Below are 22,626 nucleotides of genomic sequence, written 5' to 3'. Positions count from 1 at the left end.
GTGTTGAATGGCAAAACACGTCCGGATGGTTAGATGCCCTAACTCTCAATGGCGTTTCTGTGGCGTTCCATTCATGATTTAATGATTTGTGAGTCTCCGATCACTACATGCCTACATATATACGGCCGATGCACCAATACACTCTCACGTTATTCTCCAAAATTTCTTATATCCGAACTCGAATCGGCCAAAAGTGTTACACCAAAGCAGATTGGTGTCTATGGATCGGATGTCTGGTTTTAATTTTCTGGACATCAGATCAAGAGATCCAACAACCGAACTTTGCATGGTTGTATTGATTTGTATGAAAAGTAGATGAAAATTTCACATTGAAAAACATTTCCATAATTTTTGTCAAAATTCCAGATTTCATTATAGCTAAGAAGGGTCTGACGGTACTGGTTTGTATCAAAGCAGATGAAAATTACAAACCATACGCGCATAGGAGTACTTGCATCACAAATGATGACAAGAATGAGTGCGCGTCCGGCGAGTTCTTCCTGTCGCGTATACTTACATCACAGGCTAATTTTAACATGATCGCCCATCATCTTGGCAGTGGCACGGCGACGTTCCAGTCGTACACCGTGACGTCGAGGCCTGCCGCGGAGTCCCGAAGCACGCGCCGGAGGTCGACGGCGTGGCCAGGGCTCCTGGCGAGCAGGAGGGCGAAGCCGCCGCCGCCGGCACCGACGAGCTTGTAGCCGCAGCAGTAGGGGTCGGCGAGCGCGAACAGCTCGTCCACCAGGCTGTTGCTGCAGAAGGGGTCCAGCTCCTGGTGCAGCCCCCAGGCCTCCAGCATGATGCCGCCCAGCTCGTCCACCTCGCCGTTCATCAGGGCCTCCCTCCCGGCCCTGGCCAGCTCCGCCAGCCGCCTGATGCTGGAGATCAGCAGGCTGTCGCGCCGCAGGTACCGCGTCACCACCTTCTCCAGCACCCGGTGCGCCAGCCTCACCTGCCATTCGTTCATTCGTTCGATGAAATGCACGGTTCATTCAGGTTTCAGGCTGTGATTTTCACATGATCTGTCCATGCAAAAACAGAGGATGCAAACTTACTTGGCCGGTGAACACGACGAGGAGACGCTGCTCCAGTTCCTGGATCAACTGGGGAGATGCCAACAATGGAACAACCTGCAAGCGCAACGGCTGTCCTGGGAAGCTCTGGGTGCACTTGATCCCGGGATACAGGCCACCGATTTGGTCCTGCCACCCGCCACCGGTGCCCATTATCTGCTCTACTACCAGCACAGCCCTGGCGACATTATCATCGCCTCCATCGTCTTCCATGAGTTGGAACAGACACTTGACTACAGCAGCCGCCAGTATGCTCGAAGTTCCGAGGCCGCTTCCGCGAGGAACATTTGCCCAGGTCCTGATCTTCAGACCTGACGTCGAGAGCAATTCATGGCCAAGGATGCCGGTGACGATGAGAGCAGACTTGACTAGACGGAATGGGTCGTCTTCTTTGAATGGACAAGAGATGGATGACAGATCATCAATGCAGACCTTTCTGTCGACGTCATCTTCGATCAGAACTCCATGGTGGTCTTCTGTTGCCTCTGTCGTAGCCCCGACTGGAAGGCGCCCTTCTAGGCTTATCGCCATGTTCAGAACACAACCTGGACGCTCCAAGCTCCATGGAGGTGTATCACTCCAACCCCCAACAAAGTCCACACGGACCGGTAATTCTACTACAACCTTCTTAGGACGCAGGTTTCCATTGCTTGACGTCGTTGCACTGCTTGATGGTTCTATAAGAAATGGTGCATTTGTTGATCAGGGTAATCACAGTGTTTATAGTAAGAAAATAGCACTAAACTCATTGCCTATGAAGATTCCATTTTTCTTCCATAAAGAATACTGGATGTAGTATTTTAAATTTTAGAAAATACAGTGTTCTAGTAAGATCATTTGCATGGAATGGAACAGATGCAAGATCATCTAGAACAGTACAAGGTTTTAGTGTTTTTAATTGTCTACAGTACGTACCTTTAGACCCATATTTTATAGCTGATGCAGTTTCACTTGCAACAGAAGCCCATACTTTCTCTTCAACCAAAGAAGCGGTAGAAAGATCTCCAGAAGCTCTAAGTAGATCCATTTTGACCTGATATCCTCTGCTCTGAGGAAGAACACCAGAGTACTGATCCCCGTGACTTGGACAAAATGTAAGTAATTCTTTACAGACTTCTACACTGGAACTATCATTTCCCAACATTTCCTCACACAGCTGAAACAGGTTCCGCCCAAGCAAGCCATATGTCATGCAACTTTTAGCTACGGCGGCTGCAAGATCTGCTTGATGCTTGGCTGAATCCATGCAAAGCTGATGGTAGTCGATTGACCGATGCAGTTCTTCCAGGCTGACTCTCCGTGATTTTCTCCACATGCGACTAACTTTGCCATCTGGATCACATCCTGACGATCCCATCAGCCACAGGCCTACACTCAGCATTTCAGGGGGAGACATGATGGGAAAAAGCCTAGCATTCCATAAGCACTTGTCAAGGTTGGATGTGTCCCAAATATCCGTATCCTGGATTTTAAGATCTTCCAAAACATTTTTCCATGGCTTTCCACAGAATGTCCCATCCCTATCCATAGAAACTTTTGGATTGTCATGAAGGCCACAATAGACCATGACTCTTCCCATGGAGTTTACCAATGGCACTTCCCAAAGGCAATGCCGATCGGGTAGCGTGAAACAGGTGCTACTCCCGATAATTTGAGGACTATCCCCATGTAACTCATGTATATTCACCCCAACAACGATTGACTGAGAGCCAATCCTTACTCTGCCTGAAAGTGATGAATCATAAACCAATGAATCCTCTCCAATTGATACCCCGGCAGAAATTTTGCTACACAAAATCACTGTTGTCGCAGCAATATCACAAGCAGTGGTCTCTGGTACCGAACACATGTGCCTTCGACCCACAAGTCCTGAATATGAACCCGCCAAATGATCAAGAACCTCAGCAGATGTACCAAAATGCAAAAATGAGAAGTCATCTGAAAAGGAAAGTAGTCCCAACTTAGCATTCTATTTGCACAACTGGACCAAGAAAACAGATGAACTATTCATAAATCGACGAAAGCTTAAGCATAAGCTAGAGATAGAAAATCTATATAATACAGTACCACAAAGCAAATAAGCAATCATAACAAGATAATAACTATATATAACCAGGGACATACATGAACAAAAGCTGAACATCTTATGTCTTCCTAAAGCAGCAATTAGTTCCTTGCCAAATGGACGGTCCCTCAACCATTCATGCTTGGTTGGTACCCATGCAGCCACAAGATCTTCATATAAACTCAGCTGCAGTAGATTGACAAGTATGAGCAGACATAATGAAAGCTAAAATGGAACATCGTTAATTATGTCTTTGAGGCTAGCAGTTTAAATTAAACATGGTAAGATAAGAACAGTTGGATTTTGAATATTTTCTTTATTTTCCCCTTGCTTTCGCAAGAAATCTGTTTTCAATACGAGACACAGTGATCTTGTCCATCTGTTAGTGTTTCTCTTTGGCAGAAAAGTGACCATTCAGATAGACAATACACATTCAATTCCTATAACAAAACGTGTCCGGCTGCCCGCCTATCAGGGGTAAGAGCAAAACAGACTAGGTCAACATAAATTGCAATTTGGTACTTTTCAGGAATAGCAAAATGTACACAAATTCATCAAGTATTTTTGCATAATAATCGCACTGACATAATTTCCTGAACCTAGTTTGCATAAACATAAATTGGCTGTCGTGCGGCATGCAAAAGTGGTTATGTCTTATGTGGGGCACAGGGAAGTGATTAGAAAGATGTCAGAAAGAAAATCTACATCTACATTTGTTAAATGTTATAGCTCACATATCAATGCCGGAAACGATAGCTTGCCTCTTTTCTGCTAGTTATGATCTCCTCAATCATGGTCTGGCTAGATGAGTATGCAAGGGAAACAAGCTCCTGCCATGCTTTACCCCTCACTGCAATTATCCCCGTGTCAAGTAGTGCTCTACCATCATCTAGAATGGCCTGGCCCTCGACAAGCTCGCTCACTGTCGGCTTCTGCAGGAGATTATCAACCAAACAGAGAGAATAATTCTGCGCCTCGGTTCCATCCTTGGACGCCACCACCACTCCATGATTAGAGGCCACATCGAGCGTGGTCGGCGCAGTGACGATGCACGCAGCGTCATCGGGGAGGAGTAGGTTCGAGGCATCGAAGCACGGTAGAACATCCCCGGTCATTATGAAGATCCCACCTGATCAGGCTATATCAATCAAATGGAACCTATTTATTTCTCAGAAATTGCTAGTTTTCCCTGCAAAGTCTCAAGACAACCTTGGTTCTTGAATGCTTGCCTTGCGCTGGCTGAGACGGCGAGGATGTGGTCGAAGAGCAGCGGGACAGGCCCGTCGGGGTTGTCCCCGGCCAGGTAAGGCACCGGCAGGAAGGCCTTCCCCATGGGGTTCGCCCAGGGAACCCTCTTGCTGTCGCCGCCGGCGTGGAGCAGCAGCACGTGCTTGGTGGCCATGAAGCGCGCCACGGAGGCCGGCGGGATGGAGGAGCCGTTCGCCTCGGGGAGGAGACGGAATTCGGCGATCTCTTCCTTGGTGGCCTGCAAGAGAAATTCAGTTCAGATGTCAAAATTCTTCAGGTCAAGGGAGAAGAAATCTACCGACTGACTGCCAGTACAGCTCTGTGGCGCGAGCAGGCGAGGGAAAGGCGGAGCGAGGTAGGAGGGCCTGGCTGACCTGGGAGAGGAGGCGGCGGGCGAGGGAGGCGACGGCGTGGAGCGTGGCGGCGCCGGAGCCGATGCGGGCGCCGTCGGGGTCCGGGACGGCGAGGGCGGCGGTGGAGGGCGGGAAGCGGCCGAGGCGGCGCGCGCGCGCGAGCTGGCGGCCGTAGAGCGCGGCCTGCTCGGGGCTGGCGGCCGTGAGCGCGACGGCGTCCCACGGCGGCACCCGCGCCGGGTCGCGCGCCGACAGCCGCAGCCGGCACCAGGCCTTGCGCAGCACCGCCGCCGCCTCGTCCGCCGTGTGCGCCCTCCGCCGGCGCCGACGGGCCGGCTCCATCTGTGGATCGCTCGCTGGCTCGTTGGATTGGTCAGCCTCCGCGTCGCCCTCTTCGGAATTATGCGAGCCGACCGTGGACCTGGAGTGGCAGGCAGTGATGGTGTGTATGCCGCCGGTTCATGGGATTTTTTTTCTGGTGTGTCTATTTTTTGTTCAAGAGTACGCAAATTGCGTATCATATATTTTTATAAAAGACAGAAATTTGATTACAAGATCCTAAGTTGATGCGAACATCAACAAAGGCAGTCCTACACTCACACACTAAACTAATCTCTCACAAAACTGGTTTAATCTGCCCACTCCATAGCGTGCCGCTGAACTTCTGTTTTCGTAGCACAAGGTGGGAGGACGACATCAACTCAAACCTCTTGAAAAAAAGCTTATATTTTTTCATGTGATGTAATCATACAAACTCAAACCCTGTAGGCTTTGAATGGGCATGACATTTCATTTCTATTGTTCTCCTATTCTTGCGTTTTTACAATCCCGTGAATCAATCGGAGAGGCCCTAAAGTGTAACACCATCCTTGTTTTTGTTTAGTATCTTGTTGTTGGTGAAACAATGTGTGATTAGGAGCAATGTGACTATGATAGAAGAAAGTCTAGTAAGGCGAGCACAACAAATATTTAATTAGAGGGTTTGTACGACTTGCCTTATAGTGTGGGTCATCACACACCGACAAGATTGGCACGTTGGTGTTTTTGGAGTAGACTCCCTCACTACAATGGACCGCAACATAGTCTTGCATTAGGAGGGCGTCGAGGGTGGTCCGATTACAACCCCGAGTCATTTGAGACTCCTTGGCGCTCTCTCCAATTTTTTCTTTCTCGATTTTGGCCCTAGTCGTACGGCACTCCTTGGACTCGACCTTATAGCTCCCAAAACGAGTCATGGAGCACTAGTCCCCTTCCCTCGAGTTTATTCTAGTGAGAGTGAATGATTTACATGCTTGCGAGACTTTGTATAAGCTAGGGACCCTTAGCAGAGAACCAATGCTACACTTGAGATGGTAGGCGGAAAGAACAAAAGAGATAATCTTTAGTTCATGGGGCCATGGGGACTAGAAGGGGTAATGAGTCCATGGCCCATAGTGGACCAATATCTCCCATTCATCCATCCATCATGGTGAGTGTCGGTGTCAAAACCGGCGGATCTCGGGTAGGGGGTCCCAAGCAGTGCGTCTTAGGATCAATGGTAACAGAGGCAAGGGACACAATGTTTACCCAGGTTCGGGCCCTCTCGATGGAGGTAAAACCCTACTCCTACTTGATTAATATTGATGATATGGATAGTACATGAGTTGATCTACCACGAGATCAGAGAGGCTAAACCCTAGAAGCTAGCCTATGGTATGATTGCTGTTGTATATGTCTATCGACTAGCCTGGCCCCGGTTTATATAATGCACCAGAGGCCTAGGATAACAAGAGTCCTAGCCGAATACGCCGGTGGGGGAGGAGTCCTTGTCTTGATCGCCAAGTCTTGTGGATTCTTCCTTGTATGCAGCAGCTGTCCGGACTGGCCCATGAGTATACGGCCATGGGGGTCCTCGGCCCAATCCAAATGACCGGGAGACGACGCGTTGAGTACCCCCTAGTCCAGGACACCGTCAGTAGCCCCCCTGAACCGGTCTTCAAGTTAGGGACGCTCCTCGATTCTTCTGAACTGTTCTTCATCTTCGGTTGCCGGTCTTGAAAACTAGTTTAACAAATCTTCTCATCTTCTATCTTGAGGATCGCCGAAATGCATTCGACGAGTTTACACGTCGGGTGTCCGAGGAGCCCCTTTAAGTTTCCGGCCTTTATCAATGCCTTGTTATTTTTATGCCACACTTCGGGTTTAAAGTTGTTCCCAGGCGGCAGCGTCCTCTTGCGTCCGAGCTCCAACGCCGGACTGTATCCGAGCTCCAACGCCGGACTATGTATCCGAGCTCCAACGCCGGACTGTATTCGAGATGTCGTAAATCACCTTGGTTCAAAGAATTTTGAAGGAGTTTAGCCGAGCTTAATGTCGGAAATGCCCTCTATGGAGCCAGCCACTAGTGCCCGAGCTTTATGTCGGTCTACTTCTGAGGTGGTGCACCACCCCGAATGTGGGCCGATTTTTGTCAATATTTTTGATTGATGCAATTTATTCTCTGCCGAGATACATAGCGAGTAGCCCTCAAGGTGGGTATCGGTCTAAAACCCGAGATGCACATGAAGGATGACATAAGACCGCTGATCCCCGTAGCCGCTGAGACTCAGGTTGATTTGCAAAATCGGTCTGAGGATCAAGTCCTAGCTCGGCAGAATACTTCAGGACACAACAAGCGGCGTGCTCAGTCCTCAAGACTCAGGTTGGGTGCGGCCGACCAACCTGAGGATCAAAATCTCCTCGGAGACTGTATTACACTTAAAATTTTCTGCATTGGACAGGCAATGCAGTAGCCCCCGAGACACTGGTCGGGTGGCAACACCAGATCAGGGGATCGATGTGCCCCTTTAATATTTGTAAATAATAAGCCCGAAGCCCAGTAGCCCCCGAGCCTTAATGCGGGCACAGGAGGCCGAATTAAGGATCGATATCCATAGTAAAATCACAAATTATGTGTAATGACTCTATGTATCCAAGTACTTTATGTCATTAATGCTCGGATCCGCATTGTACAAAACTATGTTGACCGACCATCGGCTTCCACCTCCTCGGCCAATAGCCGAGGAGTGTTTGTCCTACTTTATAAAGCCTTTATGAGGGCAAAGATTTACAACAAACAAGGCAATCTGGCCATACGGTTTTATAAACAAAGGTACGCGGAGAGACATGTTATATTACTGTTTAACAGAAGAAATGTCTTCCAAAGAAAATAGTCCCGCTATCGGTTCCTTTCTTTGGGTTGTCATGCTAAGCATGATTATGAAACCTCAGCTCCAATGTAAGAGCAAAATATCGAAGATTTAGTTTGGGAGGCCAGTTAATAGCCCCCGGTAGTGTTCGGCGACAGTCGAGGTCAAGCCGTAAACACTTCGGCCATGATTATGAATGGCCCGTCGTTTAACGTCGTCATCGGATCGCCGACCAGTTTACGATTATTGTGACAGTCAGTTTTCGGCTTTCTCCACTGAGGTGCTTAACCATGTGAGTTGGAAGCACAATCGCAGTGGTTCTCCCTTTGCACACCTAGCCGAACAAAGCGAAACATAGGAGGCAAGTGCAGGAGCCGGGCAACCCAACTATTGACCGAAGACACAATTCGAAACCGATGCATATATAGCAATATCCAAGAATGTTTTTGCTGAATCTCTAAAGTTTTCCGGCGTTGCACTGCGAGACTTGTGCTGAAAACACACAAATAGTTTAAAAGTGCCATGGGCTCGAAAAGCCAAAAAACTTATTCAAATGGTTAATGTCCGAACTAGATCAAGTGTTCGGTGCCAATCCGAAAATTGGACTTTAGAGAAAAAAAAAGGTGCTTCTGCCGTGCTTTAACATGATACATCCTATCTCAAAACTTCAAGCGGGTCAGCCTACGGCTTCAACCTTCTATCCCGAAGGCGGAGTACTTCTTACTAGGCCAGTTTAGCAAACTAAACTCTAGCAGCTTTGAGAGAGAAATTAGGCTCCCCGGCTAGTGACCGCACACTTGTGTCGAAAAAAGGAGTGATAAATAATAATAAAAACTTTGCAACAACTAAGAAGAAAAACACTTATCATAAAACGGCTCATATAAATTTAAGAGCCCCCAAGTGACTTAGGTAAAAGAATGATTACATGTACCGAAGTACTTATATCATATCTATGTTCAATCGAACTTTAAACGCGTCTTAACCGACTGTCGGCTTCTCCCTCTTCGGTCAAGGACCGAAAAGTGTTATGTACTCCATCTGTCGAAAATATCGACGGTGTTTCCAATAACCAGGCAATCAGGCCATAAGGCTGTAACAGACAAAGCGCGCTCAGGGAACTTATGCTATATTACTGCAAAGTGTAAGAAGCATCTTCAAAGAAAATAGTACCCCCACCGATACCTTTCTTCGGTGCTCATTGTTATTATGAGACTTGTGCAATAGATTTTTTGTACTCATGAGTTCCGTTGTGTGCCGACCATGATTGAAAACAATAAGAGCGCTAGCTTTCGGCTTTACCCAGTCTGAGGTCCGGCTCGGGTGACCCGATCGTGACAATCGCAGAGGTGCTCCCTTTACTCCCTAGCCGAACAATCGGGAACGTAGGTGTAAGCACAGGAGCCAGGCAACCCAGCTTGCAAATCGCCTAAGTCAATATGGTGCATATTGTGGCGTAATACACGAACAAGGAACGAAGCCGTACAAGTATAACCATATGCAAGAGGAAAAAGCTTCATGAAGGAAGCCCCCAAGTAAACGGGGTATTTGAATTTGCGCGTCACAAACAAAGTTTGGACAAGGAAATTTTTACAAGCAACTTTTTTCCAAAAAAGTATAATGCTTGGCCGAGCCGAACACAAGTTAAAAATTTAAAACTTTGAGCATGAAGACAACTTAGCTGGTTAATGTGTTCGGTATTGATGACGCGGTCCGAGCTTGATGCGGGACAAGGTTCCATCCCCGAGCCGGTCTCGAGGTGGCGGAGCAAAGAGCTCGGCACTACGAAGTGGTGACATAGCACGGTCAATGAAGGATGGTAGGGTGATGCCGAAGTCCTCGACATGGGGTAATGAAGTATTGACGAAGCCCCCCGTCCAGCCGAGGTGACGCCAAAGGATATAGTCCGGCTGGATCATTTTCCCGTGCACAAAAAATAGTGCAAACCGAAGATAATAGTAATAAAAATAAAAATAAAAAAATTTGTTGCATAACAAATAATTTATGCAAAGTGAGTAATAAAAAGAAATATGGCATGGCGCCGAAGTCGATGTCGATGCAGGGCGGCGGCGTGATGCGGTAAAGGCATGGCAAGGCCTGAATTCACAGATCGGTTCGAGTTCCGGATGTGGCGTTCGCCGGACTATGTATAGAAACTGACCGAACCACCATGCAACCGTCGTTAACGCGGCCACCATTTGATAGACCTGCGTACATATGACGGACAAACGATAGTAATAATTCATTGGGAAAAATGAACCCTAACAAGCAAAAAATACTAGGATTAATAGCACCTGGCTTATTTGTTGTAGCAATCCGAAGAAAGTTGATTCCCAAAATTGGGACTCGATCCGCACACCTATCGCCTGATGGGCGATATAGCAACGGCATGGCGATGCTGGCAAAGGTTGGCTCGCCGAGGCAAAGCCCTCGGTCCAGCTAACGTGACGGAGCTGGTCGGCCAGCGACGCCGAAGTCTCCGGAGTAGGTTGATGAAGAGATGATGAAGCCCCCGGTCCAGCAATGCAGGTCGTCACGTGGTCGATGCCGGCTTGATGAAGTGACCGTGTGGCGATGCAGGTGTGCCCGCTCCGTGTAATCCGTGGGGCGGCGATGTTGGTGACGATTTATCCTTCGCGATGCCGAACTATTGTTCGGCTGGCCGAGATGATGATCCGAAGAAATTGAGCTCGGCTTAACAAAGCGACGACGTGTCTAACGCAGGTCGGCCGCTGTGGAGTGATGTTGTCGGGCTGATTTGACACCGGTGCGACGGTGAAGTTCGTATTGCAAAAATACTTTTAATACTACTGGGATGTGTTTGAGAATAAAACACAGCACCCCATACGAAAACTTCCTTCAAAAATGATGTCCGAGATCCCGTTCATAAAGAAGATGAATTCGGGTCGGATTCGTTCTCGCGCAGAAAACAGATCCAAAAAATGATGCACTAATTAGAAGTTTCCCGGAGTTTGGGCGGTCGGATCGAGCTGAATTTTTGGTAGGTGGTAGATATGAGAATTCCGCAGCAAATCAACGGTTGGATCCTCCAAAGGACATCCGAGCTAGATGCTGGATATCACGCCCTAAACTCGTCCGGATTCTCGTCCAGATTCAACAAGGCTCCGGTATATCGGAGATTGCCGGAGATTCCTCCATCGGAACTCGACAAAATTTTTGCAGGGTTGTTGTAGACTTAATTCCGCATAATTCCACCGAAGTAATCGTTTAAGCGAAACTCGAGGAGGCGGTGGCGGCGGATGCAAGTTTGCTGTCCAGAAAAACAGCACGGTCGCCTGAGGGCAATGTTGACGTTGAGCCCCCGAGCTCCATGGATGACTCCTCCATGATCTTGACAGAGATCGGAGTTGGTGTTGATGAAGGCCTTCATCCGAACATGACAATCGGAGGTAGGGCGCAGTCCTCGGTCAAGCCAAGGTGACCAGTCGAGCTGGTGACGAAGAAGCCGATGTCGCAGTTGACCTGCAGTCGAGCCATTGATCCTTTCGCCGATCACACAGCGGAACTCTCAATGAAAGCACCAATGTTGGTGTCAAAACCGGCGGATCTCCAGTAGGGGGTCCCAAGCAGTGCGTCTTAGGATCAATGGTAACAGGAGGCAAGGGACACAATGTTTACCCAGGTTCGGGCCCTCTCGATGGAGGTAAAACCCTACTCCTGCTTGATTAATATTGATGATATGGGTAGTACAAAAGTTGATCTATCACGAGATCAGAGAGGCTAAACCCTAGAAGCTAGCCTATGGTATGATTGTTGTTGTATATGTCTATCGACTAGCCTGGCCCCGATTTATATAATGCACCAGAGGCCTAGGATAACAAGAGTCCTAGCCGAATACGCCAGTGGGGGAGGAGTCCTTGTCTTGATCGCCAAGTCTTGTGGATTCTTCCTTGTATGCGGCAGCTGTCCGGACTGGCCCATGAGTATACGGCCATGGGGTTCCTCGGCCCAATCCAACTGATCGGGAGACGACGCGTTGAGTACCCCCTAGTCCAGGACACCGTCAATGATCTTCTGGTTTTAGGCTTGATTCTCCACTTGGTCAAAGTTAAATGACAGGGAGGACATACATGCTTTTGCTGCTGCGTTTTTTATTTTATTTTTGCAAAAAGGATCCAGATCTATTATTAAAATTCCCTGGAAGTACAAAAGCATATCAAATATAATAAAAATTACATCAAGATTCCAAGACCATCGAATTACCACTACTGCCACTGGTACGAGCCACTATCGCTACTCCCCTACCGGACGAAGTTGAGGAGGATTGAAGTCCGGAAGACAAACTCGAAGAAGTCTGGATCGGAGTCTAGAAGACAAACCCAAGTCTGGAGGGGAGAGTTTGCCCTAACCGCCTAAGGTTAGGGGAAGAAAATGAAAGGAAGTCTTTTTCGGTATTTGGAAAATGTGACATTGCTGCATTTTTTGTCTATTGTCCAAAGATAAAAGGACATGATTAGTACCTTCATACCCATTAATAAGACACACACCTATGTTGAGATTTAAATTTGACCATCAATTAGACCAATGGTATATATATGTTATGTGCTGATTTTTTTAATATGAATTTGATGACATAATTTTATTGCTAACTCACATTTCTATTGCTTAAACTAATGATTATCTCATATAATTTGATTAGATTTAGTTGTATGGAACAGGAATCTAAAATTAATAATACAGAAATAAATTTATATATACAGACGGTCTATTCTGCTAATATTAGCAGAATAACTATTCTGCACACCACTTCCGCACTGCACGCTGAACACAAGTGCACTGCATTTTCTTGACAACGAGCATTGCAATATAGACTAGTGAACTTCGCGTCGGAAAAAACTGCATGCAGTGTATTTCTGGTACTGTTTTCGCTCTAATTTTTTGATTGTTTATCGGAACGAGGCATATAATATACCGTTGAAAAGATGTGGATTAGGCACAACTTCGCTATGTTGAACACTTTTCGAGATTCCTCGCGGTTTAAGAGCAGTTTCAAAAACGGTGTAGCGGATGACGAGTGGCAGCGAGCGTATTTTTGTGATTTTTTGTAAACTGCTCATCAGAATAAAGCAAATGATACGTCCTTGGAAAGATATCATCAAGGCGCATCTTTTTCATATCTATTATGTTTTCTAATTCGTTACGGTTTAAGAGCAGTTTCAAATTTACTAAATTGCGGAATTACTTTTTTTGAAATTTTTGCAATTTTTGGTACTGTTTTTGCTCTAGTTTTTGAAGCGTTTGTTGAAACGAGGCGTGTAATACGTCGTTGGAAAGCTACGGACAAGGCACAACTTTCATATGTTGAAATGGTTTTGAGATTCCTTATGGTTTTTAGTTAATTTTGAAAATCGTGCGGCTGACTTCGAGAGGCATCGGCTGTTTTTTCGTGAAATTTTTGCAAACCGCTGGTCAAAATTATTCAAACGATACGCCGTTGGAAAGATATCGACGAGACACAACTTTTTCATGTAGATCACACTCTCTAATTCCTTACGGTTTAAGAGGAATTTCAAATTTACCGAAATGCGGACACTCTGTTTTTCGCAACACCCAAATCGACGTGGGTACTTCATTCGACTGAAAACCGCACTGCAACGGACGAAAAACCGCATTGCATCACATGGGTAAGAGAACTGCATGATTTCTTTTATTCAAACATAATTTTTTCAAGAATGAGAAAGTAGAGTGCACTTCACATCGGGTGTAAATGAACACAACACTATTAAGAAGCGAACCACATTAATTTTTTCGCTTCCATAAATTTTTTTTTACACTTACAGGATGAACAACATCACACGGCCGACCGCACTGCTTCAGACTAAAAACCGCACTGCATCGGACGGGCTACCGAACTTTATTGTTTTTTTGTCAGACGGAAATTTTTCCAAGAAGAGAAGTGGACCCCGCTTCATGTCAGGTGTAAGTGAGCTGCATAAATGGGGCTAGTAAACTGCATTAAAGATTACATTTTTGCATCAAAAGAATGTTATCTCCCACCAACATTCTTTGAATAATTTAACAAACAAGTTAACCACACAAAACAAAAACAAAGTACTGCACAACCGAGCTAACAAAACTGCACTGTCTATGGATGCTCATGATCCTCATAGAAACAATACATCAATCCATTGGTTTGCACAGACACACACATATATACACAGAAAATCAGCACTGGCGAGATCAAAAGAAAATGGACTTCGTAAGTTAACTGCATGATTCGTCAACTAGCATCAGCAAGTTTTTTTTAGTCCGAGTGTGCAGTGCACTTCTTTTCTCTATCTTTGCTTCTTGGATACTCTCCAAAAGGAACACAACACAGAAAGAAGTGCCCGACATCCCCTCTTTTTTGTTTGGGTTGTTGACGCTGCCAACAGTATCCTTCGTCAAGGGAGGATGCTAGTTGGAGGGAGCTGGGGACAGAGGGATGTGACTGGAGAGCTCGCTGCCGCCCGATCCATAGGAAGGAGATCTGGCGTTTAACTGCAGATGGGCGCCAACACAGGGGAGGAGGCGATGCGAACTGCAGTGCTACGTTAGGGGGGAGAGGGGTGTACTGCGCATGTGCCGGTGTGCACTGCACGGAGGAGGTGAGAGCTCGGGCCAGACGAACTGCACAACTGCCCCTCCCACTTGGAGCAGCACCAGGTGGAGTCTCGCTGCAACGGCCGCTATAGCTCGAGCCCCTGCCCTCCCAGCGATGCCCCACCCCGGAGCCACGCGCCACCGGCTATCCACAACCGCCGCACCTCTCTCTCACTCCCGTCGCTGGATCCAGGCGAGAGAGAGAGAAGGTTGTGGGGTGGGTGGGCTGCGTCGGCCGCGTCGGCAGCCTGATCTTGCGCGGGGGGGACCTGTGGCTAGAGGAGATGGCGTCGGTGTAGGGGCCGGATCCAAACCACCGGTTAGATCCAAACCACGGGGTAGGGGGGAAGAAAGAAGTGGGCTCGGGCAGGGCCAGGGCGCCGGCGCTGAAGGAAGTAGGGTCAGCGAGGTGGGACTGACGGGGGAACTCACGCGTAGGAGATCCATGGATCCAGTAGCTATAGGCGTGTTGGAGGCCGGATCCGAGGGTCGCCGGCGCCAACGACCACTGGAGGGGAGGTGAGGGCGGCGGTGGGAGGCCGGGCATGCACGGGAGAGGGAGGAGAAGGAGGATCCCCCCGAATCCGGTGTTTGGCTTGGCCGGACGTGGCCGGAGGTAGGTGTCTGGGCGGGGAGGAAGGGGTGGTGCGACCGCGCGATGGGATGTGGTGGCGCGATCGCGCGGTGGGAGGTGGTGGCCGGCCGTGCGGTGGAAGATGGCCGGCCGTGCGATGGCAGGTGGTGGCGCGGCCACGCGGTGGGAGATGGCCGGCAGCACGATGGAGGTGGTGGCCCGGCGGCGCGGTGAAGGGTGGGGTGCGGGGGGAGAAAGTGACGGGGTGGGGAAGAGAGGCTGAGGGTGGTTTTGTTTTATTCCGTCAGTCAGCGCGGGTTGGGTCTAGGGGTTATCTGGTGCGGTTCGCTTCAGGCGTGCGGGATAGTGCTCAAAATAAGCGATTCGGTGTCCAGAATAAGGTCTTAAGGGGTGTTATTAGAATAGACCCACCCTATATATATATATATATACATGCCGTCTATTCTACAATCGATGATAGAATAATATTCTGCAATAATCTTGTACTTCCCTGTATACCTATATTGTACTTCTTTATGCTTTCCCCTCTGCACTTCTTGTTTAAAGAAACTGTACTTCTTTTTATATAACAGAACTTTACCATAGTAGTTTCCTTCTATAAATTTCTTTCACGGGTAGGTTAGCGTATTAGCTTGCTGCTATTTCCAGGGTAAATTGTTGTGTTGCATTGTTTCTAGTTAACTGTTTTCATATTGTTTTTGGAATATGTGTATTTGTTTTCCTATAAATTTTTTTAGGTATCATTTTTAATTTTATTCTGTGAATATTGATTCATCCCTATGTGTTTTCGAAATGCTATGGTTGTCTTAGTTTTTCAAAATCGGAAATGAATCGTGTCGTGAGGACAACTTAACTGCTGGCCATAACTATAGAGAGTTGGCATTTACTCTGTCCATCCGTCCGCTCGGCCCAAATCTCTCTCCCTTTCTCTTATCTCACGCGCGGACGCTCCTCCTCCTCCTCTCTCTCTCTCTCTCTCTCTCTCTCTCTCTCCAGTGCTCCTCGGCGATGAATCCGGTGCACGATCCCCCGCCGGGCAACCGCTGCTACGAGCAACCGCCGCCCGCTGCAACCGCGCGCACGACCCCCTCCCTCTTATCCAGGTCCGTTTCCTTTGTCTTTCTCCCCCACACTCCTGTCCGCTGCGTTGCTGGGTACAGCACTCTGCGACTCTACCGGAGATCTCGTGAAGTGGAGTTCGGTATCGCTACCGCAGCAGCCGCAGTTCTGATTTGTTGCTCTTTTTTCGCCTCTCCCTTTGTCTCCAATGCTTTGCTCTGCTTTTGCCCGCAGCCGTTTTTGTCCACAGCAGAGGGGAAGCTTGGTGGTGGTTGATTTGGTAGGGTTTTGATACTTGGTGAAGCAAGGATTCTTCCTGTAGATCGATTTGGTTGGTGTATCCGCAGGCATGTTGTCTCCATCTAAGAGCCCGATCGCCGAATCGGCGCAAGGTTCGTCCCGCAGATGTTGTGCTTGGTATTGTGATGTTCTGTTGATGTAGTAGATTTTTTAATTCTGTTCCTAGGATTGATTTGCTCATGTGTGGTTTTGGCATGGATTGGCAATGTTTTTATTTATTATATATTTGGTTGTGGATGTGAGATTATTTATTTCTCAGGTGTAGTAGATATGTTTGATGTTTCAATAAGTCTATTGTATGACATGCACTGATTTGATGTTTATTTTTGGTGAAATGTTTTTCTGTACTTCACTGAGTTGTAGTTTTGTATTGCTCCTCCATGTTGTTGTTGTACTTCACTTGTGTAGTACATGTGTACTTCTTATTTATTTCACAATTTTTCCTTATGTTGTAGTGTGGTGAGTTTTATTTGTATATTTTCTATAACTGTTGTGATTTTAGGGTTTTTAGAATTGGCCACATGTATTTCTTTTACACATATGCTTTACACTGCTCATGATAATACATTGCTATTTATTTTTCCCATATTGCATTGTAGTGCTAGCAGAATTGTTATATTGCTTTAGTAGTTTCCTTTGTACTTCTTGTTGCAATTGTTCCAATCTTTTGTTTTCTGTATTGTTGTACTGCTTTCTAGCATTGGTGTAGTACTTCTGTTGTTGTTGTGTTTATTATATCAATTATATTTATTTCCTTTTGCACAGCGGATACAGTTGACAGTGTTGCAGCATCTGAAACTTATTCATTGTCTTCTTTGATTTTGTTTGCAGAAGATTATGTTTCCTGATCAGAAAATGATATATCAGATGTTCTATCTGATCTTCGCTTAGAGCTTGATGGAGAAGATGGTAATAAGGTTGATGAGGCTGCGAATATGCCTGAGGACATCCCTACTGCGAATACGCCTGAGGTCATTCCTGCTTGCAACCGGAGGTCTAAGGCATTGAATGACAGGCAAAGTCAGCCTGCCAGCAATCCTTCTAGCCCTGTTGGAAGGGGTGAGCATGATATTGGCTCTTTGGAACTTTCAGAGACGCAATCATAGTCCATTGATGGTACGGAGGGGGTGACTCAGCCTGAGGATGTCGCTGATCAGCTGGAGGCTGAGAAGTTAAGGGTGGCGAAGAAAATAGCAGCCGCTCGAAATTGCAGGTCAAAGGCATTGCACGATATTTCATCTCCATGCATGGATATAGTTGTTCATGATAGTGCTGGTGTTTCTGATGGCCCTCCGAGTCCTATAAACCCTATCCCTGTAAAAAAGATTAGGACAACTTGTAGGAAGGTAAAGTCACCTCCTGATGCTCTAGTACGCAGAAGCCCGCATGTTCTGCCTAGACAATCACCTGATGTTGATGGTAAACGGCAAAGTCCTAAATTTATTCAGAGAGGTAGCTCTGCAAATCTTAATCCTGCTGTTGCAAAAAAGGTGAAGGCAGCTAACCAGGTTGTGTCCAAGGCTAAGGCACCTGTTGATAAGAAGAAGAATGATGTTCTTAAGCATAAGGAGAAGGTTTTGTCCAAGGGCCAGCAAACTAGAGGTAGCACAAGGAAGCTACCTCGTGCTACTCGCAAATCTGTGCGTTTTGCAAAGGATGATGATTTTGAGCCCGATGATGGTGATGATGGTGATGAAGAAGGCGACGATGATGAACCTTATGTTTCTGAAGAGGTTTCTGATTCTGGAGATGATATCGGGAAGGTGAATTTTTATTTCATTATTTCTTGTCAAGTGTTTCTTGCATAATATATTCTATACTTCCCTTTGATGTTATGATTGAACTGCCAACTGTGTAGTTACTGTACTTCTTATACTCTTCATTGAAATTTCCCAATCTAGTTTTTTTTTGTAATTTCATTTTTTGTGTATAGTTATTTTTCATCTTTATTAATTTGTGCTATTTTTAATGTTTTTCAGTATGAGTTTGTGGAGAGGTCTTTAAGAGGAAGAGAGGCGAGGAAGGTGAGCGTAGCAACAAAGTTGAAAAGGTGGCGAAAAAGCGCTTCAACACCACGATTAGGTGCTCTTTGAAGGAGGTCGCTCTTTGTGTTGCGTTGTTGAAGGAACGTCACTTGAATGTTCTTCATACTGCTAATCTTGTTCATATCAAAGACTTCAAGATCAAATCCAACATTAATCGCCGTCTTGCTTGTTTCTGATGTATAATATTGATCCTAGGACCATGATCCTTGATCTTGGTGGAAACAAAGTTCTAGAGATCAATGCAGATGTCATTGAGAAGCTTTTTTCACTGCCTAATGGTGACGACTCTCCTCCAAGGCCTTCAGAGGATTATGGTGCTACTTTGGTGAAGTTAAAGGATGAGCTTAGGATTCCAAGGAATAAAGATATATAAACTGATGAGCTTCGGAATATTCTGTCGCAGCTTGTCGATGATCCTCTTAGGGATGGCCTTGCTCTGAAGGTGTTTGGTATGATTTTGTACAACAAGTTTTTCTGCCCAGGGTATTCTCTGCGTGTGAAGAAGGAGGCGGCAATGGTTGAAGACTTTGACATTGTCAAGTTGAAAAACATGCAGATTTGTCAGCTGATTGTTGACAAGCTGAGACTTGCTATTGAAGCCTGGTAGAAAGCAGGTGCAGACTGAAGAGCTCCTCCTGGTTGTGTTATTGTGCCTGTTCTAGCTTATTTGGACTGTCTGGACCACCGCCCCATTAACCATAAAGATAAGAGGTACCCCCGTGCCATCTACATGGATCCTAGGAAGCTTATGAAACTTTCCAATCTGGATATTTTGAAGAAAGGTGGCCCAGACCCTAGATCTTGGATCTTTGGCAAGTTGCTGGTGAGTTCTTTAGTACCATCCTTTGTAGTGCAATTCTTTTAGTTGTAAGCATTATACTTTTTGGTGCTGTCCTGTTTTCTTATTTAGTAATTAAACTTATGTGAAGTTTGGAGGTAGGTGTTGTGGTAAGAGGTTAGGGGGTGGGGGGGGGGGTCTCCCCCCACATATTTGGCTAACAAAAATACAATATATAAATACTGTCACCACATCCCACTCACACAAATTATTATGTATGCATCTGTTTGTACTGCTTTGCATATATTGTTTGTATTGCTTTAGTGTTCATCTCAGCACACTCACACAAAGTTATTATGTTTTGCATCTGTTCGTACTGCTTTGCATACATTGTTTGTACTGCTTTAGTGTTCATCTCAGCACTTCTTGTTCATTTAGTACTGCTTTATACTTCTTTTTTATATTTGTAAGGTTATTATACTTTTTATTTTATTTAAATTTTGTCTATTAGTGTATTATTTTGTTGTATAACATTTTTTGCACTCTCTTTTTGCAGTGGAAGGGCTGCAACGATATTATCTATTTTGATGAAAGTGTTGAAGTGACTGGTACCAATTATTGTGTGTATCCCAAGAAGAGGAAGTTTGAACCGTCCTTAGGAATTGTTCACGCTAGTAGCTGTAAGTTTGCAGGAAGCAGTAGTGCTGCAGGTGTTTCATCGGAAGGAGTGGGTACTTTGTTTGATTCCACTTTGCAAGAGCTTGATGCTGCAATAGCAAAGGCAGTTCAGTTGTCACTTCAACTGCCTACCACTAGCAGCCGTCTGAGCAGCACTGCTGGAGTTTTGCCCCCTAAGCTTGCATTTAATGAAGATGCTCACATGATTGTGTTGGATGCTGAGGCTGTCAATCTTGATCATTTGCAGAAATCTTTATCCCAGATCAAGGATGGTTTTGTAATGTACAAGACCATGCAAGATGGTCGCTGTAAGCCTTTCGAAGAGCACGCACAAAAGTATCTCACAGAGATTTCTAAGGGAGATTGTCCTACTTCTGGCAGAGATGCTGGTGCTGCTGCTGCCGGAGTGCATACATGTGCTGGTGGGGAAGGGGAACACAATGATTCTACTGTTCCTCATGTAGATAAGGTGAGATATCTTTTGTACAAGTATGTTTCTGCTTTGCTATGATTTCTTAATTTTGTGTGTTTTTGTTAGGTGAGTACTGGTGGGCCAACATTATCTCAATTTTGTGCCCCTGTGCATCATGTGGCGTCCAGTGTTTCGACGCGAGAAGATCATCATGAAGAGACAGATGTACAACTTACTGGTGATGTTGGAGTTGTGAAGAAACCAGAAGCTGGTGTTGCTGAAGCTGCTCATGAAGATCCAGTTGAAGTTGCCTCCGGTCATAGTTATTCTACTACAGTCACAACTGCTCTTGAGAAGACATCCGCTGCTCTTGATGCTGGCATTGAGCGCGAAGCTGTTCCCGTATCGGATGCACACGAGATCCCATCTGTTGTTGTGCCGGATCTTGTAGTTAAAGCTGCGCCATCTTCTGCAGGCAAAGACATAGGCAAGAACACATAATGTCCACACCCATCTCTAAGCTTTAAACCTTTTTGCTATTGCGGTGATCTTTGAGTGTGTGATGTATGTTTATGGGAACTGGGTTTCTTTTGTGAAAAAAATGTACAATATGTGTTTCGGGAAACATTTGTGATACTTGTAATATGTTTATATCGGTGTAATCGATGCTGTGCTTTTGTGTCCTGATGCCTTTTGTGCTTTACACTATGTATGTATGTTGTACTGCCTTTCCCCTTGTTGAAGGTATATTTGTACTGCTTTTTAGTGTTGTACTTCTTGTTAGCTACAGTAGCTCAACTGACTAGCACATCTTGATTTTAGAACTGCATTTGCAGTTGTTTCTGTACTATTTTAGTTCGGCACTGCTTTATATCTGTATTTCTTGTGTATCTACAGTAGCTACACTTTTCAATATGTCATGAGGTTATGTACTTCTCCTAAAGTTGTTTATGCACTTCCTCTACCTGTATATTTTGTACTTCTTTTAATGTACTTCTTTTTCTGCAGGTGATGATTATTTTGATCATTTGATACAAGATGAGGTTAAGATTCCAGATTCTGTTGAAAGGTTTTACAATGCAGTTACTTCTATTGAAGAAAAGGACAAGATTGCGTATGTTTTGTATTCTTATTTCCTTTGTTCTATCTTTTTTCATGCTTTTATAATTTTGTTATTTAACTTGTGTCCTTCTGATTATTATGCGGTACATAATAATTTTCAGTGGAGAGGTTATGTTTGAGAATATCTATTGCAAAGCTACCGTATTGGATATTGCTAGAGCGTTTCGCCCTGATGCCATGCTTGGCACAGAAGTAGCGTCTGTTGGGATCTACATTTTATCAAAGAGGTATAAAGAATCTGAAAAGTTGGTTGTGCCCTACTAGATCACTGTAAGTTTGTTTCTTATATTTTAATCTTTTGCCTATCTTTTTTTGCTTGCTACTTTATTTTTGTGAGCGTACATTTTGTTTATGCTTTCTTTATTTAATATTTTTGTGCAGTCTAAGTTGTATCGTGGAGATATATCTGCTCCCGTGATTAAATGGTTTTCAAAGAGAGTCGGAGACGAGCGTATTGACAAGAAGGATATTGTGAGTAAATTATAATTTTGGTTATCTTGCGTGTGTGGTTTTGTTTTTTGTGTTTTTTAGTGACTTTTTGTTATTTTGTTTATGCTTTATCTTGTTTTCGCAGATTGTGTTTGCAACGTTAGATCCTCCTCCTCCCAAAAGGTATCCAGCTGAGTCAGCTCGTATTGGTCACTGGGTGACCATCAGCATAGACATGAAAAGACATTGTTTCCAGTACATTGATTCTCTGTACGACAAGGATGACCAGGATGGGTGGACCATTTTCCTGAAAATGGTGAAGAATGTTAAGATTCTCTGGAGGGCTGTTAGCAATAAAATGGATATCCATCTAAAACCTGATAACATCGACAGTTTTGAGACCAGATATATGAGCACAGAGAAACAAGAAGATGGGTGACACATGGACACATTTTTTCTTATCACACACTTCTTTTTGCTAGATGGATAACACTTTTTTCAGTTCATTCACATTAGTGTTTTTTCCTTTTGTTGTGTATGAAGGTGTTCTTGTGGGTTTTTCATGCTGTCGACTGTTCAGTCATGGGATGGTAAAGAACTTATGAACTTTGCACATGCTGACATTGCCAACATGAAGAAGACCATGCTTTTTAGTTGGGCTATGTCTGGTCATTTCAATATTGATTTTAACAAGCTGTT

At 45.5% G+C, this 22,626-nt stretch overlaps 1 protein-coding gene across 4 annotated transcripts; it reads right to left on the bottom strand.

Moving 5' to 3' along the window:
• Positions 1-346: 346 nt before the first annotated feature.
• Positions 347-5,099, bottom strand: LOC119292137 (bifunctional fucokinase/fucose pyrophosphorylase-like). 4 transcript variants are annotated; one of them, XR_005142898.1, is made up of 8 exons: positions 4,764-4,900; positions 4,351-4,627; positions 3,903-4,270; positions 3,201-3,327; positions 1,992-3,014; positions 1,059-1,753; positions 470-955; positions 347-421 (listed from the first exon to the last, which is right to left on the bottom strand). XR_005142898.1 is itself a non-coding variant. In XM_037570966.1 (7 exons), exons 2-7 carry the CDS (start codon positions 4,541-4,543, stop codon positions 548-550), a joined length of 2,814 nt encoding a protein of 937 aa, XP_037426863.1. In that variant the 5' UTR covers positions 4,544-4,627; positions 4,764-4,900; the 3' UTR covers positions 368-547. The 4 variants fall into 4 exon arrangements, 3 of the variants coding, with proteins under 3 accessions (XP_037426863.1, XP_037426864.1, XP_037426865.1); XM_037570966.1 differs by having other exon boundaries at positions 368-955; XM_037570968.1 differs by lacking the exons at positions 347-421; positions 470-955 and having other exon boundaries at positions 1,255-1,387; positions 1,509-1,753; positions 4,764-5,099.
• Positions 5,100-22,626: the final 17,527 nt, after the last annotated feature.

This window comes from Triticum dicoccoides, chromosome 4B (genome assembly GCF_002162155.2).
Source record: "Triticum dicoccoides isolate Atlit2015 ecotype Zavitan chromosome 4B, WEW_v2.0, whole genome shotgun sequence".
In the NCBI taxonomy this organism is placed as follows: domain Eukaryota; kingdom Viridiplantae; phylum Streptophyta; class Magnoliopsida; order Poales; family Poaceae; genus Triticum; species Triticum dicoccoides.
This window is presented reverse-complemented; position numbering and strand designations above follow the sequence as displayed.